Source organism: Hetaerina americana, unplaced genomic scaffold (genome assembly GCF_022747635.1).
Source record: "Hetaerina americana unplaced genomic scaffold, ioHetAmer1.1.p SCAF_8, whole genome shotgun sequence".
NCBI classification, from domain to species: domain Eukaryota; kingdom Metazoa; phylum Arthropoda; class Insecta; order Odonata; family Calopterygidae; genus Hetaerina; species Hetaerina americana.
Window position 1 is genome coordinate 80,335,067 of NW_027287427.1, and position 23,812 is coordinate 80,358,878.

Here is a 23,812-nt window from a genome sequence, read left to right on the forward strand (position 1 = left end):
TTCATGCGTCCGTCTGGCGTTTTGCGTAACATTAGTAGATGCGCCATCTTGGAATCTGAATGCGGATCGTTAGTGCCTTGAGACTTAACTTGGAAATAACGGGATATTTTGATACTCGGTCGAAATGTAGCTAAACCCGTCCAATCAGTCCTGCCAATATTTGTAGATATGCTTGGGTAAATATGTGGTGAATATTTCGCTTTGTTCCTCCCTCGGCTACTGGCTTATTTTAGATTCCACTCCGATCGAAAGTCCTCGGCACAGATTCGTCATGTGGACTGAGTTATCATCACTGTAGCCATTGGGTCAATGTTGGAGTACCGGATTAAGTTAAACAATTGTCCCTGTAGGTTCGCTTACACTGAAATATTTCTCACGCAAAAATATGAAATTGGATGTACGCCATTTTTACGTAACATTTCTGCTTTCGATTAGAATGCAATAATAAAATCACTTGTAGATTTAAGCGATACGCTATATTATTGAACCTGTTTTTCGAGTGAATTCCTAGCTAATATTCACAATGATTTTTATTATTATTATTATTACAAGTACACATGTGCTAATAGACATTGTCAGGTGGCACTCAAGTCCCAAATAATTGCAAAAGATAGTACATAAAACCAGACTTCAAAACACAAATCTCTTTAACAAAACAAGTGAATCCCCATCCCATTTACAGCCATTAATCAGCAAGAAGAAAAAAAAAGATAAATTAAAAATAAAATTAAGCTATTACATATAATACATTACACCACACATCAATCAAATTATTACATATATGCCTTACATCTATTCTTAAAAGTATACACTCTGTTAGGAAAGGGCTCGAATATTTTTGCAGGTAAGGTGTTCCACTCAACAATTGTTCTATTTAGAAAATAAATTTTTTTTTATTTGTTCTCTGTGCCCGGCATTTTACCTTAAATTGACTCCCTATTCGTGGATAACTTTTAAATAAAATTTGTTAGATCATTTAAACGTGTCCCCTCGGGTCTCCATAAAGACAATTTAATCGTGTTGTCGGATGCCACTGATTTCACGAGAATCGGAGACTCATTTTGTGTTTCACATTACATTTCTATGGTAAATTTCGCCGTGATATTTTAAACATTATCGCAGAGTAATTGGGAGTAGGGAAAGCAACGTAATTTCATATATACTGCGTATATACATGTCCACACACACACACATATACATATATATGTATATATATATTTGTATGTATGTATATAATAAATTGGACAGCAGCAAACAATTAGACACACATAAAAAGATCACTCACACGTTATTTCTTGATCATTTCGACACAATTTTGCTCCGTCTTCATCGGAAGATATAGAAGTAATGACTGTATGTATATATATATATATATATATATATATATATATATATATATATACACACACACACACACACACATACTCAGAGTACTTTGTTCCTCCCTTCATACCGTCCAACATCCCTATCCTGTTCCTTCCCTTTCCTCGTTTACCTAATATTCTCCCCGCTATTACAGTCTTCAAAATCCCGCTGCCGGTCAATACCCCCCTCAGCCACTTTTCCTGCCTCCATAGGATTGCTCCCAACAAACCCCTCTCTTCGCCCACCATACCAAGTACTTCCTCGTTTGTTTTCTTCTCTGTCCATTTCACCTTCTCCATTCTTCTCCACACCCACATTTCAAAAGCCTCCAGTCTACGTCTATCCTCCTGCTTCAATGACCACGTTTCCGCGCCGTACATAGCTACGCTCCAAATTAAAGTTTTTACGAGCCTTTTCTTAACATCTTTACTCAACGTCCCCGTCATTAACTCCCTCCTCCTTGTGAAAGCCTCTTTGCCTAGCGCAATTCTTCTCCTTAATTCCTTACTACTTTGACCGTGTTGGTCCAAAACACTGCCGAGATACGTAAACTGGTCTACCTGCTCTAGTTTTTGCCCTCTTATTTGAATGTTAAGCTTAGCCTTTTTCTTTCTAGAAAATCGCATAACCTTTGTTTTATTAATATTGATTCTCATCCCATACCTGTCGCACTGAATTTCCAATTCACTAAGCAATGCTTGCAGCCCCTTGGCTGACTGACAGACTAAAGCTTGGTCATCAGCAAACCTAACTGATTTTACCAATTCCCCACCTACCTTCATTCCTACCTCCAGTTCTTCCCATGCCTCTTTAATCATTTCCTCTACATACAGGTTGAACAGCAACGGTGATAATGGGCAACCCTGCCTTAGACCTCTTCCTAACACTGCCCATCCGGACTCCCCGTTCCCCACTCGCACCTGAGCAGTCTGAGACATGTACAGGTTGCGGATTAGCCTCCTTTCCCTCCAATCTATTCCTATTTTCTGCAGAATACTCATTAGTTTTTCCCAATTCACTCTATCAAACGCTTTTTCGAAATCTACGAAACAGGCAAATACCTCCTGGTTGTGTTCTATATTTCTCTCGATTAATAATCTCCTTACTGCAATGGCATCACGAGTACCTCTACCCTTCCTAAACCCAAACTGATCATCCCCTGAGTAATCATTTGCCCTACTCTCTATCCTTTTGTTTATGATCCTGAGAACAACTTTAGCTTCGTGGGATATCAAACTTATCGTCCTGTAGTCCTCACATTATGTAGCCTTTACCTTTTTCGGAATAGGAAGTAAAACTGATCTCACTAAGTGTTCCGGCCAGATTCCTTCCTCATAAATACTACGGATCAACCCATATAGCCTCATCGTCCCACATTTTCCTAAGCCTTTTAAAAGTTCCGCGGGAATGTTATCCACCCCACGGCCTTATTTAGTTTATATATATATATATATATATATATATATATATATATATATATATATATATATATATATATATATATAATTATTATTATTATTATTAGGTAATCTACCGGTTAAGGTAGGTTTTTGGATGCACAAAATTACTAATTCAACAATTTGTGAACCCAAGCAAAACACAACATCCCACTCTACATCAGGCCCCTCTTCATCACTGACTACTTTCTTCCTCCCTTCATCCCGTCCAACATCCCTATCCTGTTCCTTCCCTTTCCTCGTTTGCCTAACATTCTCCCCTCTATTACAGTCTTCAAAATCCCGCTGCCGGTCAATACCCCCCTCAGCCACTTATCCTGCCTCCATAGGATTGCTCCCAACGAACCCCTCTCTTCGCCCACCATACCAAGTACTTCCTCGTTTGTTTTCTTCTCTGTCCATTTCACCTTCTCCATTCTTCTCCACATCCACATTTCAAAAGCCTCCAGTCTACGTCTATCCTCCTGCTTCAATGGCCACGTTTCCGCGCCGTACATAGCTACACTCCATATCAAAGTTTTTACGAGAAGGGAGGAAGAAAGTACTCAGAGCTGAAGAGGGAGCTGATGTAGAGTAGGATGTTGTGTTTTGCTACGGGCCACAAATTATTTAATTAATAATTACGTCCATCCAAAAACCTACCTTTACCGGTAGATTACCTAATAATAATTGTATATATATATATATATATATATATATATATATATATATATATATATATATATATATATATATAACACAGAGCTTACTTAAGAGATTTATCATAGGATAGGGAAGAATGGGGGGGGTCGCATTTAGTGCTACCTTCGACGACTGTTACTTAAGAAGAAATGTAGGAACGGCAATAACTTCCGTGACCGTTAATATGTGTTTAGTTTCATCTGCAATTACGCATTTAGTGGCAGGGGATGATGCAGAAGAAATGTTTTTGCCCGGCGGCTTTCGTTTGCCCCGCATTGGCGATTGCTTCACTTGGGACTCACGTGAATCGCCTGTGGGTGGTTGTGTGTTAGGAGTAGGCAGGCGTCAATTGCCGGGGGAATTCCGCGTGTGGTTGGAATCCCTCGGCCGCTCGAGGTCTCGCGCGGCTGGAGAGTGTGTGTGGGGGAGTGGAGGGGTGGGTGTGTGATGGGGACGGCATTGGCGGGTGGTGGAAGAGCAGGATCCCGGGAGAGTGTTAACACATGTGGGCCGATGGGCTCCCACTTCCCCGACGCATGCTTCTTCGCCCCGTCGAGTAAAAAAATAGGTCAGCAGCGTTCGAGGGGAGGTGGTCGTCTCGTGCGGCGACTGGGAACCTCTCCTCGTGAGCGTCCCTCCCGAGGCGCGCGCCGTGATTCGCCCGGCGGCGTAAAGTGAGGGCGATCGAGCTGGGGAACCTCGAGATTTCGAGTAAAAAGTGTGCGTGCACCAATGGGAATGGGAGGAGAGGGGAGACTGGGGAAGAGGATGTGTGTGGGCCCTGCAGAAGGCTCATCAGCCGCCATCATCGCGCGGTGGGCCGTGGATTTGTGCCCGAGGCTTTGGGGGAATTTTTTTCGGGCCTCTTAAAAGTTAGGGTAATGGGTAGGGGTTTCGAGAGGTGATTTTGAGGCTCGGGCAAGTCAAAAATGTGTGTCGTCACTAAGGTATACACTACTATCACTAATCAGCCACTAAATCCGAATCGTAGGTATTGATGGTATGGTCTTTCGTTTGGAGGTTGACTTAGGACGGCGTATGATCGGTGTTACACATATTTTTGCTCTTCTGAGAACTTCTTTTCAATCGAGATTCCGTGTGAATTAATTTCTTCAGGCTTTCATAACTTCCAATAGTTTCATGACGCTCATTAATTCTATTCTCTTTCTTCATCCTCCCCTGCTTGCCTTAACCTCCTCTCTTTCTGCATGACCTTAAGCATGCCCCTACTTTTCAATTTCTCATTCATCAACTTCTTATTCGAATTTATCCTGGCAACTTCCTCGCTTCCTCCGCCCCTCGCATTTTTGGAGCACGAACCATTTATCTCTTAGGTTTAAAAATATCAGTTTGATTAACATCTAGGTGAGAGATATAGGATATGCCAAGAATCGACGATGCTAAGTTAATGTCGCCAGTATTGTTCTTGTATAGTTTATAAGTGGGCGGGGAAGAACATAAACCCAGAATTAGGTAAGCGGAGGTACAAGGAGATAATAATAAACTGCAGCGGGAACTTAATGGGGAGAAAAGGAGCGGTGGAGGACGCAGTTTGAGGACGTGGAGAGTTTACGAGGGAACGGTTGAATGGGTGCGATTTACAAAAAAGATCTATCAGGAAGTTGGGAGGGAAATTCAGTGCACAATATCAAAGACATGGCAGGAAAATTAACACTAGAACCAGAAAAATCCGAGAGAGACGGAAGGAATATGTATGTATATAGAGGAGCTGAGTGGTCAAGAAATTAGGCTAGCACAGTAAGACAGAAATAGCTAGCACAGTAAGACATAGAAATAGGATACGACGTAGATAAAGAAAGCTTAGGTCAAGGCTTGCTTGTTGGCAAGATAGAAAGGGCATTAAAGGAATTAAAATAAAATAAGGCAGTGGGGTGGATAATATTCCCGCGAAACTACTTACAGGTTTAGGAAAATGTGGGAAGAAGAGTTTTTATGGACTTATTCGTAATATTTATGATAAAGGAATTTGGCCAGAAGACTGTGAGGGTGTTAGTTCCTATTCCAAAAAGATAAAGGCTACGTCATGTGAGGACTACGGAACAATGAGTTTCATTTCACGCACAACTGAAGTGGTTCTCAGCATCGTCAACAAAAGGATGGAGAACAGGGAAAATGATTACTTAAGAGATTAGAATTTGGCTGAAAGATTTCGTCACATCAGTGTTAGTTCCTATTCTAAAAACGGTAAAGCCTGCAATATGTGAGGACTACAGAATCTAACCTGTGCATGTGTCAAACTGCTCAGGTGAGAGTGGCGGATGGAGAGTCAGGATCGGAAGCGTTAGGAAGAGGAGTAAGACAGAAATGTCCGTTATCACCCGTGATTTTAGAGTAATGTGAAGGAAATGGTGAAATAAGTATGGGAGGAACTGGAGATAGGAATGAAAGTCGGTGGGGAATCCATGAAATTATTAGTGTTCTGGAGGATCAAACTGTAATTAGCCCGTCAGGCAAGGGATTACCATTATTACTGGGCACATTAACGGGTGGAAAATTAACACGTGTTGTGGAAGTGTCTTGGGCCTAGATGGTCCGAGACACTTTCAAGGAGAAGAATCGCGTTAGGCAAAGAAGCTTTCAAGAGGAAGGAATTTTCATCATAGGTGAGGAGGTTAAGAAACTATCAGCGAAAACCTAGGTGTGGAGCGTGATTTTATACGGCTGGGAAACTTGGTCGCTGAAACAAGATAATAGGCGTAGATTGGAAGATTTTGCAAATCAGTTGTGGAGGAGCATTGCTGGAAGTAATACAAAGTAAGCATGAAATGGATGTAGTGCATTTTGATAGACGATGGAATGCTGAATAATTGTATGAGAGAGGGCGACGTTGGGCAGGCGATGTAGGAAATGGATAGGGTTGGACGGAATGAGGGGAGGAGGGAAGTGTGCGGGATTGGAGAGGGATATATGAGGGGGAGAGGGTGTGGTGTGCCATGTATTCGTCTTGTAAGGGGAGGCTAAGAAATTTAGGAGTGTGAAGTTTGCATCCATCCAAAGCCTACTTCAAACTGTAGATTACTAAATAATAATAATGTGGTTTTCGTCGATCGTCAACACTGTCGAATGCTAGTTGCCTTGGGGTTGGAAATCATCTGCTGAAATAATTAATACATGCGCTGAAAATATTTCCCCCTTCCACCACCACCACATCTTTAGTGGTTGGAAGCGCCAAATTAATTCTAATTTTCCCTTAAACGGCTTTCTTTTCTTTACATGACCGGTGTCCTAACACCTCGTGCCACATGACCCTGTGTCGTCTTGCAGGCGTTGTATGTGAATGTAAGTACATATGTAGTAGGTGCACGTGTTAAACGTTTTTGAATGCGACTTTTACATATTTTTGTCATCAATCAGGAAGCTTTTTAGTATTTCAACTTGAAACGTGCCCCTCCCGTTAAACGCTCTTCAGAAGGGTAATGCTCTGTTTAGGCGAGATGGTCCTCATGGAAATCTTGCGGTGGTTATCCCAGGTTTCCTATTACAAGTTTTCCGTGTGCATGTTCGCACTCCCGTTCTAAAGCTCAGGGACAAGTGCAAACAGGAACTATAGATAATTCGCCCTGGGCGTCGGTCACTGCTATGTTTGCTGGTTTTGATGATTTTTTATATACGATTGTAATGGATTTGAGATTCTAGATTTGTGTTTTTTTGGAAGGCACGATATTTTTTTACGATATACAAGATCTTTTTACGGACGATGCGAAATTATTGCGAAACTATGAGTAGAAAGGAAAGGGATAAGTGAAAAGATTTGAGCATCTCGAAGGAGGTCTCAATGAAATATTTTGGAAGGTTTTGTGGTAAAGTTGAATAAATAACGTAAATGTGGAATTCAGTTTTCAGTGTATTACGCATTGCTGTTAACTTGAAAGGTAAGCTGCAAATATTTAGACGAGAGCCCAAAATCGGCTTCGTGAATCTGGTGGTTTATTTTATCTGATGTATTTTGTTGTTAACCTCCGTGTTCAAAGGTTGTAAAACCCACGCGCTCTCTGGCTTTCATGTTTTAAAATAAGATATGGCACCAAAAGCCTCTGTGATTGACGATATTGTCTGATTATTAATAAGATAAAAATGTTGTACAGGTGTTTATTTTTGACCTGGAGACTGAATTCGTGTTTGTTTCGGTATAAAATGCTCGATTAGGTTTAGTTTTGGGCCTCGTAATTTTGGAAATTCCTCGTTACCTATCGATCTAGGCTGTAAAACTCATTTATCAGGTCGTGTGCGTCGTTCGCTTTCGTACTTCTTTCCACGTATGATTGATTCGATGTTTACCTTCCTTGGGGTCGATGTTCGGAGAATTACCACCGTCTTCATAATCCATGTCTTGTTTAGCCGAAGGAAAACTTCCTACAAATATTTCAACCATGTGCGCTTTACGTGCGTAAATTGGTTTTAGATTTAAAGAAGTGTGTTTGAGGAATGGTTGATGAAATCCTTCGACCATCTGATATTTTCATTTTCTGGGTACATCTCAAGGATCCTAGTCACATTATTGGGCCACCGCTTATTCGTATTTCCATTACAATGGAATGATTGAAGTGAATGCTCACACTTACATTAATTTAACAAACTATGGTTTCAATAAGTGCCGCTATCAAGGTCCTCAAAAGTAAGTGGCGTGAATATTCACTCGTTCTATCACTCTCATTGTTATGGCAATCAAACATTTTCACAAAGTGACGCCTGAGACATTATCCTTCGTATATTCCTATCCATATGCCACGTCTATGAGTGTACTCACAGGCATTTATCGTTGGTGCGAACACCAGTATCAGTTTAAGTATCGCCGGTCATCGGGCGCATGCCTACCCTCATCCTCTCCACACGGTCTGGATTTGCCACTCTTGGTTATCTTCGCTGGAATCCGCCCCGCTACTTATCGTTTTTGGCGCCTATCAAGTGGATGTTGTAACCTGAGGTGGATAAGTTTATTTTCTTTAGAGCCGTGGGTATGTTGTGGTAGTGTTAGTTAGTTAGTCCCCTTTCATTATTCGCTAATATGCGTTGGCCTTTATTTCTCTGCAGTCTCTCCCGTTCACTTGGGCACTCTCCCCGACTCTGATATTATGTTTATTTATTATATTATTTATAATTCTTGTTCTTCTATTCTTCTCAGAATCTCTTCGTTGTTAAACGATGCATCCATTTCATCTTCATTATTCTTCTGTAGTACTTTAAGTGCTTCTGGTTCCAGCAGCCTCAAGTGCTTTTCTCAGTGGTGCCTCCTCAATTGTCTTCGGCGTCGTATTTCTCTTCAACTATTTTAATGCGTAGATCTTTTGGGTGTAAACCCGTTCCGAATGTAATCTCCGTATCTTTATTCTCTCATTTTAAATATTTTATCTTAACTGTGCTATTTTGCTATTTTTACTATGAAATGTTTTGAAACTCTGCCGTTGCATTGTCCGTTAGCTTGTCGTTTTGCCGTTAGCTTGCACCCGTCCTTACCTATATGCCTGAGATTTTTTGCTCTTCTTCAAATAAATTCTTTCTTTATTCTTCCCTAACTTTTCTTATCATCTGACCAATTTCATATCTTATAATTTCGTGCCACATATTTTTAATAAAACTTAATGGGGTAGTTATTAAATCCTCCATGCCGCAGGCTCCATCACAGCTCTAAGAATCGAGAATACACTGATGGCATTCTTGAATGCCCATACCATAAACAATGTGACGTGAAACTGATTCGGGAGAAAACTGTAAAACTCAATAATGCGGAAGAGAGCTGAAAGCAGAGCCTTTCTTCGAGGAGAGATTCTAGGACCGGTAGGATCTTTCACTTAACCTCGGCATCATGATACTATGGGAATGAAGTAGTTCGGCTAGCGTCGGCCGCAGAGTACTACAGGCAGGGTTCCATGTTGAAGTGCAAGATTACGAGCAAGGAAGCAGTGCGTTGAAATATTCCTGTGGTGGGTGGTACTCTGTGAATGACGGATTAGGGCAATTTGAAGAGCAGACCACAGAAGGCTGGAAACCTCCGTAAACTCAGGGCGGATGTGGAGTTCATATCAGCAGTGATAGTGGGAAACGAGGGTCTATACAACAGAGAATAATATGAAATGTTCGTATTTAATACTCAACGGAAATGAGAGCGAGGTGGAAGCAATAACCGTGAGAGACAATATTATTGATAGGAAATAAAGGAAAAGAAAGCCCAACGTTAAACACCCAATACAATTCTCAAATTACGACGTAATTAAGAAAATCAAAAGAGAATTGACGTCATGATTCAAGGGTTATGTCGTATCACTGAGAACGCTAAGGCATGTGTGCGTGATTGGCTGTTTTTATGGAAGTAGAACTAGGAAATGACTGTAATTCCTCTGCCATTGGTGTAATTATTCGCGAGTCAAGGTCACGCTGCTTCGTCGTTAGTTTGACTTGATGATAGTGTCGTGCTAAGAGCATTTTCATTTAATTCATTCACGCATTGCATGAGAGCTAAAATTTAAGAGCCAATTAATAAACAATTGCGGATTTATTTTGACTCTTTACGTATATCAAGTGGCCGTGACTCATTTGGTTTAAATATTTTTCGTTGTCCTCATATCTTTCTCTAGGTAATACTAAAGGCGAAGTCTGGCCATTGGGGGATGATTAGGGAAAGTCAGTGGTTTCTGAAGAGTTAGATATTATTAGCTTGAAGTGTAATGCTGGAATGTTAGTTTTCCGATTTCCCGGCCTGCCAATGAATGAATATTTACTATTCCTGAGGAAGTTGAGGATGTGTTTTGGTATTTGACCAAAAAGGCATTCCACTTCCCCAAATTAATGTCAACCTAAATAAGAGGGGGGGGGGAGAAACTCCAATGGCCGTAATAATTAGTCGCAACTCTCTCATCATACCAATGGTTGTGTTGGTTTAACGGGAACCACATCAGGGACCAACCACAACCTCTCGACCAGAATACCCCTCTGTGGTGGTTTACGGGAAATTAATCCGCATCAGGGACCGCACACAGCCACACGCACACTATCCTGACTGAAATCCTTCACGAGGCTGTGAGACCCTGTTAAAGAATTTCAGATGGAGATGGACTCCTCGAAAGTTGTCAAATGTTAAAGTTAACATTAGGCCATTCGGGAGGAATGAAAGAGCACCTTCCGTGAATTCTATGATCATCACCTTGACGTAGGAATCGTCATTGTTCAGTGAAGTGAAGTTCCTATCCACAGTGCATGCCATAGGATTTCATTCTTCCTCTCACCTCAAATAAAAAGCTTCTTACCCTTGCCGGAGTGGAGATAGCGGAACGGACTTAATAAAGATTATTCTAGGCATTCATGCATATTATAAATTCTCCCTAAAGGGAAGAGGCCGTGTAGATACCAATGAAGGGTGTTACCAAGCCAGCAGGGGAGCCCCCGTTTGAGGTATCCTATTGTGGCTGTTGTGGCAACCACTCATTTCCACCCCTGCCATGTTACAACTCAGATGTGTATATTTGTATGAATGCGCGTAGAAATCCATGCCTTTGAAATCTAGGTTGTTTGACAGAAGATCCTGATCATAGTGTTTGCCTGGGATAGAGGCACAAAGGTCACCATTCGCTGGTGCAGCCCTGATCAAAGCTTAATGTTCTCTGTAATGAGTGAGAGGTTTTGGGGTCGTCTCACATTTAAAGGTCCAAGATCATTTGATAAGGCGATCGCGAATTCATTTTTTTTGTGTGAGGGATCAAATTCTCGAAATCTTAAAACATAACCTTAGGACCGGCATCTCATTAGCGGGACACTTTAACCTTGAGCATATAATTGAGTCTGTGTGTAATAGACGGAAAGGAAGCAGTCATTTCTTAATGCATGTCAAATTCGATTCGCTTTTAAAAAAATGGGCGGGCTCGAACATTTGCCAATACTAGGAATTCGACGCGTAAATGAGGCGCAGACTAGGGTTGCAGTGGGACAATTATTGCTTCCCTTAGGATTTGCAAACGTATATTGCCCTTAGTAAGCAGTCAGTCGTCTAGCCAATTTTGATTTTTAATAATTCTATTTGTAATCGGTCACGGAGGTGACTGCATGTACCTACAGGAGTGAGAATTTGACGACGGGGAAGACAACAGCGGTGAAGTACTGCGCGTGGTCAAGTGAATGTGTTCAAGTGGGAGGAGGTGGGGGATGAGGGGGACCGGATACTTGTGGTGTGGGCATTGGGGGAAGTGTGTTTTCAATTGCATTGCGTTGCCTGTGTACTTCTGTGAGTTGTGCCCAGACTCGTCATTTAGGCGCCTAAATCGCCCGATTTAGGGTGGACGCCATCTAGAATGGTGTCCAAACTCGTTAGGCAGCGAGAGGGCGCAAATTAGGCACCTTATTTGGGCCCAGGATTTAGGACACATGAAGTGTAACCTTAATCCGTCATAATTCCAGGTGCCAGAAGCGAGACAACTAGCAGAAGAATAATCGCCATGGCGGGAGTCTATTATATACGTTGGTCACAATAATATTGGTTATTTCTTCGAGAAAGTACAAATTTGCTCGCTGAAGAAACGAAGGCTTTATTAACACGAGGTTGGAAGAGACGGGCAGGGCTTTCTTAGGGCAAGAGAAATTTGATGTCTTCCGCATGAATGTTGTTTAATTCTTGTAATAACTTTATTTTATAAAGTTATAGGATACAGATAACGAACCGAGAATCATCCTCTACCCCAAGAAATCGGTCTCCCGCCTCCTCCCACTCGAGCGCATCCTCTAGAACACGGGCAGTACTTCGCTGGTGTTGCATTCCCCGTTGTCAAATTATCATTCCCGTTGATGGTCACCTGGTTGACCGAAATATCTGTATAGAGGTTTTAAGAATCAAAATTGGATTTGCACCTTACAAACTCACAGCCAATAGTTCACACCCTCTTCTTTTAGTTGGTTTCTCCTGTTGGGTGTCGGCGTTGTAGTCCAATCGGACCAACCCCGGGTTCCAATCCTGATTGATGACTCTGTGCAACCTGGCCGAAAATTCAAGCGGTGTGACTTTCTAGGGACCAGAACTTCTTGGGAAGCTACAGGTGGTGACACAGGGAAAGAAAACGCCCCCTCCTCCTTTATCAGTTGCATACTCCGTAGGGCATGAGATCTACCCTCAACTATCAATCGTAGCTTTGATTGATTACACCGGCGGTTTTAGATTTGTTCGTTCATTACTCATTAGTTTGTGCCCGAGAAGCATTCAAAAAGACCTTTCTCTCCTCAAATCGGCAAAATGGTAATGTGGAGGACTTCAAAAACTTCTCTCGAAAAATTAAGTAAATATGTAAAGAAAAAATGAGTGAAAGCGTTCTTATGGAGTGTAGTTTTGTGTGGTATTGAAACTTTGTCGTTAAAAGCAAGAGGATAAGCGAAGATGGCTTTTAGGCTGTGGTTATGGAGAGAAATGAAAAAATATATATGAAATGGACCAAAAGAAAAGTAAACGAAGGCGTGCTAGGCATTGTAGGGGAGGAATTCGGTTAAGAAGTGTTCACAGGAGATGTCTAGAGGGAGTGGAGACATGAAAGACGGCGATGGAGGTAAGAATATTGACTGATCGCGTTAGACGGAGGCAAAAGAATTGCCATTTTTGACAACACAAAGGGACGTAGAGCTGAAAAATGATTTGACGGCAATCCCCTAGCGTCAGTGTTAAAGGGAGCTTATAAGTGAAGCAGTGCTTAGTCAGAAATTCCGTAGTTTCAAGCGTGATTTGATGGAATTGGAACATATTAATGACCGAATGATTACACTTGCACGTGAATATCATGTAGTACTTGTACATCGGAAAATGGCTCGTTTAATAAATCAATATTCAGTGGAAATGTGTTTGACCATTTGGTCCTTATTAGTGCTTAGTCACTTGAAAAATTGAAAACAGTGCTTAGTCTGAGTGAAAATTTTGAAAATAAGCACGCATTTGACCATAAAAATTGTAAATCGCGGGTGTCAAGAAACGTTTTCGTGTATTTATTTTGACATTGACGAAAAAGAACGGCCTCGAATGGAAAATCGATATGCAAATACGTATTGCACGTAACGCTAGGGCATAGCGTTGCCCTCGTTGGAGGGCTCTACACGCGATGGCTGCCGACCGCTTTTATTCTCTAGCAACGCATTCACTTCAGCGAGGAAAACAGCCCCACGTCATGCCGTCCTTGTCACCTCCCGCCTCTTTAATGCACCACCTCGATTGGACTAATTACTAGAACCATCCTTACTTCCTCCATTCGACCGTCGGAGTCTCCCATGCACTGTACGTTGGCCATACGTATCGTATACTACCCCACGCTGCGTGTCTTAAAGTAATTTTAAGTGATTTTTAAAGATTGAGTGAGTAATTTTTCACGTAATGCAAAATGAGCCACTGGATGAGATGGACAGGAGGTGTTTTAGTAAGTTAACACTGCGCATAAGTGTAAAAGTATATGCATTTATTTATTTAGCATTAAGGGTTTCGGGTTTTGGAATCGATCACGTCCATGACGTTGTATTTAAACATGGGTAACATTGTGAGTTTGTGAACATTTCCTTAGATACTGATGGAAACTTTTTGAAAGAATAGTAATAAAAATTTTGAAGGGGTTGTTGATAGATACGGTGTATCTCGATGTGATATTAGTCGTTTAATGAGCCTTAGTGAATGTATTCTTGGGTGCCGCCCTAAAATGGAATTTGAATCGTGTATTATCGAATGTAGCGGCATGGTTTACTAGTGGCTCTAATGTTATTTAAATAATCTTAACTTTGAATGCTTTGATTTCACGCTTGAAAATACTCGTCGTGGAAATCGTACCTCTGCACCTTGCCATTCTGGGCGAAAATTTGTATTGGCACTCTAAGAAGCAAAATTTACGAAAGTTAGCGGGGTTAAAATATTCGGATTGGCAGCCTGAGCCAAAGTTTCGTCATACTACAATTTAACGTACATTTCTGGTTGGTGGGGTGGGATTACACAGTTTTCCCCAGCAGACCAAATGATTACTGCGGATCCCGCCGAAGACCTTAAATATTTCACCGAATTTAACGTGTTTTCCCCCGCGGAGGCAGGAGTGTTTCCCAAGGAGCGTTTTTTCGGGTGGACATTCCTAGGCACGCACTCATTCCTAGGCAGCCCTTGTACGCGCCCTTCCCTCACCGGAAAGCACGTGAGGACGCAAGGAATTTGGACTGCTCAGCATTTAGGACGCGCTCCAGATGTTAATTACGGGAAAAAAGGGCTAAGAATAGTGTGGTCTTCTTTGAGTTCCGAAGGCTAATTTCCTAATTGTCTCTTTGTTGACCTAAGCCGTGGGCGCCCTCCTCATTTCACCGACTAAATCCGCGACGAGCGCTTTTATCCCCGAGGCCTCAAGGGTTCTCTTTCTTTAGCTTTTTTGCTAACTGAACGCTTTGTCGATTATATCCTCGACATATTTTTGTGCCATTCATCAAAGCTTGTACTGTATTGCAGGAGATAATATGTTTAATAGTTTTGGTAACATATCTTGATTATATAGTAGGCATGAGTAATGAATTGCTCAAGGTAAAGTAATTACATAAAACTTAATAACATTAATATGTTTTCGTCACGGTAGTATAATTTTATGTACTGCATAATGTAGTATGATCGCTACCCTTTGGCATTATTTTTAAACAACGATGCAGTACATTCGCACGTAGAGTAAAATGAGGTGTAAGTAAGTGAAACACCGTTCGAAATCATAAAAATCTTTAAAGTTAACACCTTGAAATTTATTTCCTGTGGATGCCTAAATTATTAGTGTCTGCGTATTGAACATTTCTGTTTCTTTTCACTGAAGCTTTCCATCAGGGGATCGGGGTTATGCGGTGGCTATCGTACTGGCTTACCATTCAGAAGGCCCGAGTTCGAGTCCCAGCGGCGGCAGATATTTTTAGTGGTATCCAGATCCCTACTTGAGGAGCTTTTTGAACACTTTGAGTGAGTAAGCCGTTCGTCGGATGGGACGTAACGCTGCGGACCCCTTGGCGCCTTTCGTTAAGATAAGGCTAATGCCAACGTCGGATTTCTCTTCACCCTCCATCCTTACCTGTCCATCCATAATGGCGCAAATGACCACAGCCGTCGGTCCCCTCCCCCAAATACTACTTCTAGTTTTCCTTAAATTGATGTTAGGTGTCTCGCTGTTTGGCAGGATAGACCAAGGATTACAGGGTGTCAGAGGTGGCTTAATTTTAATGTCACGTGCTCAAGGTATCTGGGTGAAGTTTGGCATCCAGGCGGACCAGCTCGGCTATGATTCTGTGAGAAAATTTAAAAATTCAAATGCTGCCGACTAGGTTTTCATTTTAAGTATACGTTTTTCAGTGTAAACGGTTGGCATTAGGTTTAAAACGGTATAGTAAGCCTTTCCTGCTAACCTTTCAGTGGAAGAACATGATATTCGCCATAGTTGTTCTGTAATAATGGTCTTAAAAAGGGGGGGAGAGTGAGATGTTATTTTTGTTGGCCCTAAGCTTTGCATTGCATGCGTGCAAGTCGGGACAGTTGGAAAGTTACAGAAAAAAATGACGGAACATCAGTCTTATCTGTGTAGCTAGTGTGCCGCTTTTCTTTAGCCCAATTTTCAATCCCGTCTTCGCAGACTTCCACCAGCTTAAAAATGAAAAGTAAACGAGGTGAAAACCGCCACCAGTAACGTGAAATGCGATAAAATGGATTTTCAAATTAATTATTCAGATTTGACCGTAGATTGTTCCAAGAATTAGACTTAGCGATGTTGTACGTTCGGTGAGAAAACAGAACCATGTTCTGGGAGCTCATTACGGAACTCTTTCAATTGCATATTTCATTTGGAAGGGCATTAATTGTTATTGAATTTCCCATCCCATGGCATTTTGGTTGAAGGACAAATCTGCGTCTGAGTAAATGCAACGGTAATAAATTATCTACAGAAGTCCAACCAAATATTTCGTAATATACCTGTTGTACACTTTGCCAGTCTTTGTGTACCGTAATAAACGTGAAAAAAGCCTCATGCTATTGAACATTTTATTGTGTTGAACAATTTTCTTTTTAATTTTTATACACTCATAGTCTACCTACCCTCCTGCCATAGACGGTCACACTGAGGATGCTATGGATCATATGTAACGACTTTACGGATTCTTCGTAACCTCCTTCCTAATCCGCGGATGTCTACTTAAGACGACCCCTTGCTCTTTTATCCCTTAACAGCGCATCTCAGACGAAGAAGGGGGTCACAGGTAAGCATGTACATTTATGCACCCAGTACTTTTATTTCCGGCTGCGTGTGAGGGGGCGGGGGGATGACTCGAGAGCTGTAGGCGTGAAATCACCGTGAGGTGATCAGACCATGCGTATTTTCGCCCGGCTAGCACCAGGATTTTTCCACCTTCCCCCGCCCCTCTCCGCGAAGGGGGTCAGGGTTTGGGGAAGGGGAAGGGGTGAGGTCACTGAGAAGGGAAATATGGGATTGGGAGAAGTTAATGTGATGGGTGACGTGGCTGAAGAGGGAAGCTCCACTCCTCGTAAACAAGCCGCTTCATTTCGGCTTCGAGCGAGGTCGCAGTAAAATGCGTCGGGGAGGCTGAGGTCGATGGGACGGCGGTGCAGGGGGGGAGTCAGGCGCGGCCCCCGCGAGCACTTGCCACTTCAATGCGAACCAGACCTTTCCACTGTTCGTGCGAAAAATTATTTACCCGGGGGGGGGAGGGGCGCCTAGGTCCGGCGTGAATCATCCAAACCGTCGGTCCAAACGACTGATTTCTTCTTCCCTCTTCTGCTCTCTTTTTCCCTGTGATGTGTTTGCGACTCCGCTTTAACTTTCATATCAACAGCGTATGTAATACCCTATCAAGCTCCCTCCGCTCGAGACTCTTCCTCAAAGATATCGTTCTTTTTTGGGAATCGGAGTTGTTGTAACCTCCTTTTGAGTTCTGTCGAAACTAAAAAAAAGTCGGCCGCATTGGTGTCAAGCATTTGCCACGGAGTGTACCTAACGATGTAACTGACAGCTGAGTCGTAAAGGCGAGGGTTGTGCTTGAAAATATTTGTTCTGGGAAAAAAGGAGAAATGAACGCTCATAGGTTAGCTACCAGTCTTTTCTCAGATCGGCGAATGTAGAGGAGTTAGGAAATTTTCCTGCGCCCTGGTCTTTGCTTTTAATAGTTTAACTCCGAATTTCAACACTCGGCGATGCCATATTTTAGTCCCTGTGTATCCTCTTCCCGAAGTTGTGACTTGACAAGCCATTGCGATGAATTCTCTATTATTTTAGCATTATTTGAAACGAAGTTCTTCATGATGTGGACCTATCATTTCATTAAACAGCTGAATTAGCCTTATATACCCTGGGGTTATTAATATCATGTAACCAGGCTCCTACTGTATTGTGTATTATAAAATGGAATGGATCTACGATTTTTACCATGAAATTATTAAGAAGCTGCTTTAGTAATATTTCTAGTACAACTCAATGGATATACTATCCAGTAGCTATAATAACAAGGTCCATTTATCAAATTTACATCAATGCTCAATGTTTGACCATTGTAGTGTAATTGTAATTGAAAGAAGAGATTTCTGCTCGGTCTTGGCAACCAGTAACGAAGGTATGTTATCGCATTAATGTCATGGGTAGGATTTCAATTTTAATACTTTAAGCGAGTAATCATTTGTGTGAGACAAGCTGTAACTAATCAGTCATTGTTGTTTGAATTACATTTATTAAATCACTTTTTAAAATTGCTAGAAATTTCCAATAAAGAAATGTTCTAATTTTCATAAAGTTAAACTGTTTCAATTTCGATAGATGTTATGTCATGAGGATACTGAGATTTAATGTATGATTTGACCATGTACGTCTTTGTTCACACGTTCTTTCAGATGTTCAGATTCGAGTGTAATTCAATTTAAAACAGTGCGTGGAAAATTTTTAATGCGTCAAATACATGGCATAGCGTCGGTACTGCTGTACGGGGGCAGGATTTTAGTTTTTGGTGGTTGGGAGAGGGGCAGAATCTTTTTGTGTAGATGTTAAGGCGTATGTCTCGTGGAGTACCCTCCCCACTTATTCATCTGATAGTCTAAATTGAATTATTTTCCGTACAGTTTCATTATCCGTTTTTACTCCCTATCCCACTTGGTTCGCTCGGTGTAGCTCGTGGGAATGCCTTGCCGGCAGCCTTGGACGACGGCGTTGATCGGAATAAGGCCGCGACGTGGTTGTCGTGTCAGTAGGGTATCGGAGGGTCACACGAAACCCTTTCTCCGATCTTCCGCTGTTAACTTAATTATCGTCCCCCTCCCCCAACTCCCCGCTAGTTGGAAAAGGTCACGGTGTCCCCTCGGCAGTCGCCTCTTGTGGTCGAAAGGAAAGAAAAAGATTGAGGGAGCGCCATTCCGATTCGCGCGCTCACTAGGCCTCTTCGGCGACGCGGTCCGTTGGCGTCGAATGAGCGTCCCCGTGGTCTTCTGTATTATTTTCCAATCAAGAATAGATGCCGCCGCCTCCGTCTTGTTGTAAATTCCCAAGCACACACGCTCTTACATCCGTCGCGGTCGTGAAGAGGAAGCTGTGCTCATTTACTCCCCCTGATTCGAATTTTGCAGCTTGCCACTTGCGGTACTCCCGCGGCACGCTACGGTCGCCGTGGTTAACGTTTTACTTAAGCTCGTTTCACGCGGCCATATGCTACTTCAGCGGCTATCCACGGGGCATGAATCCTCACTGGTCGATTTTATTGATTCAAATAGGAGTCGCTAGGGAACGCGTAAAAGTCTGGCCTTTCAAGTGGAATCCTATACGAGCCATTTCACGTACATTCGCCATTTAATAAGTAGTGTAAGGTATTATTCACGTGATCTGATCTCATTGAATTGAACGGATGTTGAATGAGCATCGTTTTGTTCCAGAGCACTTGATGACTCTATCGAGAATATTTTTCAAAATGATGATAAATCACAAGGAACCATCGCATAAGTGTTAACTTTTAAGTTATTCTAATGGAAGCGCAATTATAAAGCTAGAAAAATATTGTTTTCAAATCTCAAAAAGATGGCCATTGAGCAATTATAAATTGTGTGGTTTATCCGTGTAATTTTTACTGGCCATAAACGAGAAATCATGGAAAAACTGCGACGAAGTGCTTACAAATGGAATGAATACGACCCATTCGAACGAAAAACTATAAAAATTAACTTCCCGTTACATCGCTCAAGACAAAATGCGTAAAGTTCACGTACTTTTCAATGTTAATTATTCAATCAAAAATGGTGGGCTAGCCTCTCTGTCTGTAGGAATCTCCGTTCCTATTCAACAGTACATGTGAATGCATATAATTGGATATTGAAGACTGTGATAGAGGGGAGAATGTTAGAAAAACGAGGAAGAGGAAGAAATAGGATAGAGATATTGGACGGAATCTAGGGAGGAAGTAAGCATGCGTAGATGAAGAGTGGCTTATTATGGAGTAGGATATTGGGTTGTGTTTTGTTAGGAGAGGCAAGATATTTATTTGGTAGTTGTGTCCATCCAAAACCTACTTCGGCCGGTATATGACCTGTAATAATAAAAAAAATAAAATTACGACGGTTCATGAATTGCTTAACTTATCTATCTCCTGTGGCTAGGCTCCGATCACAGGCACCTTGTACGCTGTTATTTTAGAAATTAGTACAGTTTTACACGTATTCCGAGCCAAGTGGTGTTGGTGCATTTCAGCAGTCTCTAGAATACCAATTAGCTGTTCTCAAGGGAATTATTATAGTGTTATCATTCTGGCGACACTGCTTATCTCAGTCGAATAACGATCATGTGAACCCAGCTTAAGTTTGCCAGTCCCTTCCCAAGCACCCTTGCGGTATCTACTGAAATCCTCGCATTGTAATTTTATCTCTCAAAATTCAGAGGTGATCTCCCGAAATATTGTTATTAATTGATTATAACAATTCATGCGTAACGCTTTCCTAAATAATTTGTCGAAAATAATTCAGCACGGAATGTTCTTATCGTTTTCTTAGGAAATTCGAGTCTAACTAGATCTCTACATACATGGTGAAACCAGGGAAGTGTTAATGCGTGGGTATTTAATGTATTAGGAAAAGAACCAATAAGAACTACTCTTTCAACAACTTCGTACGCGGGACTAAGATAGTTTTCTTGGAGTTCTTCCCTTCCCTCATGGCCGAATGACGTCTTATATGCGAGCCATCGATTTTGGTTGGCTGATACAGTGTGTGCTTTGCCTTCTATCTCATGGCGAGGGGAGGTAGGGCATCGAAGCCGGGTTTCCCCCTTCCCTTTCGCTCCAAAAACCGGCGTGGCTTTGCCTTTGGGCGCGAGAAACGGCGGAAACGTTACGGGGATTGTCATTGGTGAGTCGGGTTATTTGATTCAAATTCCGTGAGTTATTCTTTTCTGATCTGGGTCACTCGACACTTTTCGTAGTTTTCGACCAAGGTTCCGCGCTAATCGCCACCGATTCTCGTCATTTTCCGCACGCAGCTCGTCCACCTTTTGCCATTTTATTTTCTCTCCTTCATTCCCGTTATTGAGTTTTCGAGAAACACTGGGGTCGCGTGCGCTCAAAGTTCTGTATTTTTAATCGTGTTTCCAGGGTCGCTTAAGTCCTATATACACATTGAAGTCGGACTCGTAATTGATCAATTTTTATCGAATCAAATACCAGAGCCACTCCAACTTGGAAGTCGAATCGTGTCAGGACTTTGAAAACTATCATCAGCGTTGGTAACAACCCTTAACACTGTTAGAGCAATAAAATCCAAACGCCCAAACCAGCTGAACAGTAAATAAAAAGTGTACCTATTAAGTTGTCTGTTAACTATTCCTTGCCCAGTGATTACGTTAAAATAATGGAATCCACTCGGCGGCTGTAAACGGGGGCTACTCCATCTACGTATCGAATTTGGCCGTAATCGATAGGTTACTCGTGTAGGAGTGGGTGCGCTCCGCGTGAAGGTCGACCCTTTAAGTGGACTCCTATAAGAATGTGCTCCTCGGTGGGTAATCGCCGCTTTAAGGCTCTGCGATATGACGACACAGATGCACCTGGTGTCGATTAGAAGGCCATAGCCACGCGGGTGTGGTAGAGGATTTGAATGCACTGAAACCAATGGACATGTGGAACAAAAATTATCGTCGATATGCCTAAGAAATCGACGATCGAATCAATATCGTCTAGTACCGTTTAACTCCCACCTTGGCCCCCGAAAATATCTGAATCTGTCTGACAATTCTACTAAGCGTCAATTACGAGAGACTCATCTCTCAAAAATAGTCACCCGAATTGAAAAAACACCCAGGTGCCCATCCGAGCTAATGTGCACTATTGTGACTTAATCTTTAAGCGTTGGACACCTGGTAAGCCGAGGGTGTCTGAGGTTTCCTTCGGAGAGCTAGAGGTTCGAAGGTCTTCTTTTCGTAGAATCTTCGAGAAATGTGAACGGAGCGAGTGACTACATTTTATGTAAAGGCGTAAGTCCATGTGTGAGAAGTGAAGAAATTCGATCGTTGTTTCTCTGGGTAACCCTTCCCTTCTGCTACACGCACGCTGGCACTTGTAGTTGTGTTACAGTTGTAGCATGTGTATGCCTGTTGTAGGGAAGCAAGACTTGAAGCAATCAGCGATAAGACGCCGGCCGGGCATGTAAATAAATTACTAATCCACAGGTGGAATTTTTTATGGAAGAATGAATTTATATAAATAACTTTTTAGGCCTTCATACTTGTGGTTAAGTGATTAAAAGAATGTATTGTTCGATAAAAATATAATATAATTCATTTTGAACGGATGTACTGTGCAAGTTCAGTTATTACTTAACTTGAGCCTATCTCTTTACATTTTCTTGACTCCTCGTGTATACCTGTATATGGATAAAACTATGTTGTTATCACGGCGATTACATTCATCGTTCCTCCTCTCAGGGCAATTCCTTTAAGTTTCGTTTTGAGTACCTTCCCTTTGGATATGATTTCCAACGGTTTGCTAGATGTTTGGTTCTCAGTACAAAATGTTCCTTCTTTGAATTTCAGGTAAATTTCTCGAAGGCGATCGTGAGTAATGACGGGGTCGAGTGGCACAGACTCGTGAACTCTTCTTGGTGTTTTCTCATCCTTAGGAAATGGTAGTGGTCGCGAATTTTGGGCTCCAGGGAAAAAATTATCTTTATCGTAAGTTCCGGAAATCCATTTCGCGCAGCACCGTCGCCTCTTCAGTGTTTCGTGGAGCATATGAGATCATCGAATGCGAAGGCTTCGTTGGTGGTCCGCCAAATTGCTCTTTAAATTGAGGAGGTGGTTCCCGCAGTCAGTTCACCCGTCTTCGGCCAAGCTTCGACAAGTCTTCAGCTCGATGTCGGTATATAAGAGAGAAGGTTCGGTGCGTGTATTTTTTTCGACGCGTGGAATGCAAGAAATCAAACCTTCGGGCGGCAGTCCCTTTCCCTGTGCCTCGTGCAATTTCCCACGAAAGGCACGGGGCCCAGAGAATCACACAGGTCTGGTTTATCATCGCCCGGATTGTCGCCCGTGTTTGAACCCAGAACCTTTCGGTCAGTAGCTTGACGTCTGACGTGCTATACTACCATTAAGATTTGTAAAATTTGTTACGATAAACCCAGTAGCGTATCCACAATATTAGAGGAGCTAGGCTGGGAATCATTCACGGAGCGAAGGTTAAATTACAGATTAAAACTCCCGCATAATTTGGAAGGATGTATCTTTAGCATTGTTGTTGAAAATGTTTTATTATCCCCATCGTACTACGGTAGGAGAGATGTCATTAAAATTAGAGAGACTAAGTGTAAAATAGATAATATTAAAAGTATTTTTTTCCACGAAAGACGATGGATCAGAATAATATTGACCGACTGCGGTAGGGGTCATATTCGGGCCAAAATTCGGGTCTGGTGTTTATTCACCCCGCCACACACCCTAGCGGTGGCTTGCAGGGTACTAAAATATCTAAAAATGTACCTTATATCCATCTATGAAAATTGAAGAGCGCTTTTCATTAATTAATTTCCCTAACCAGTTGTCCAGTGTTGCCAAAAATTAGTGCTAAAATTTTTTATGCTGATAAACCTGGTCAAAGGTTTGTTTTCACGAAGATAAGGAAAAACTCGTCCTCATAATCTGTTTGTAGCAATGCAACTCATTTATGTTATCTTCTCCTTTCCCAGATCGTTTAGTGACTTCAGAGATTGCCATGCATGGATGAGGAATTACTTTTGACAATTACTTTGGACAATTAATTTGGAATGAACTACTATCGGAAATGAGTTCTTTTATTTTTAACGCACAAGT

At 42.0% G+C, this 23,812-nt stretch overlaps 1 protein-coding gene across 2 annotated transcripts in view; it reads left to right on the forward strand.

Moving 5' to 3' along the window:
- dos (daughter of sevenless) overlaps positions 1–23,812 on the forward strand; it is a 98,836-nt gene that overhangs the window by 31,055 nt on the left and 43,969 nt on the right. The window contains exon 2 of one of the 2 annotated variants that reach the window (XM_071596545.1): positions 6,789–6,803. The exons of the other annotated variant lie outside the window; for it this stretch is intronic. Within the exon in view, the coding sequence (XP_071452646.1) occupies positions 6,789–6,803 (15 nt within the window). The remainder of the gene's footprint in view (positions 1–6,788; positions 6,804–23,812) is intronic. 2 annotated transcript variants of the gene reach the window in all.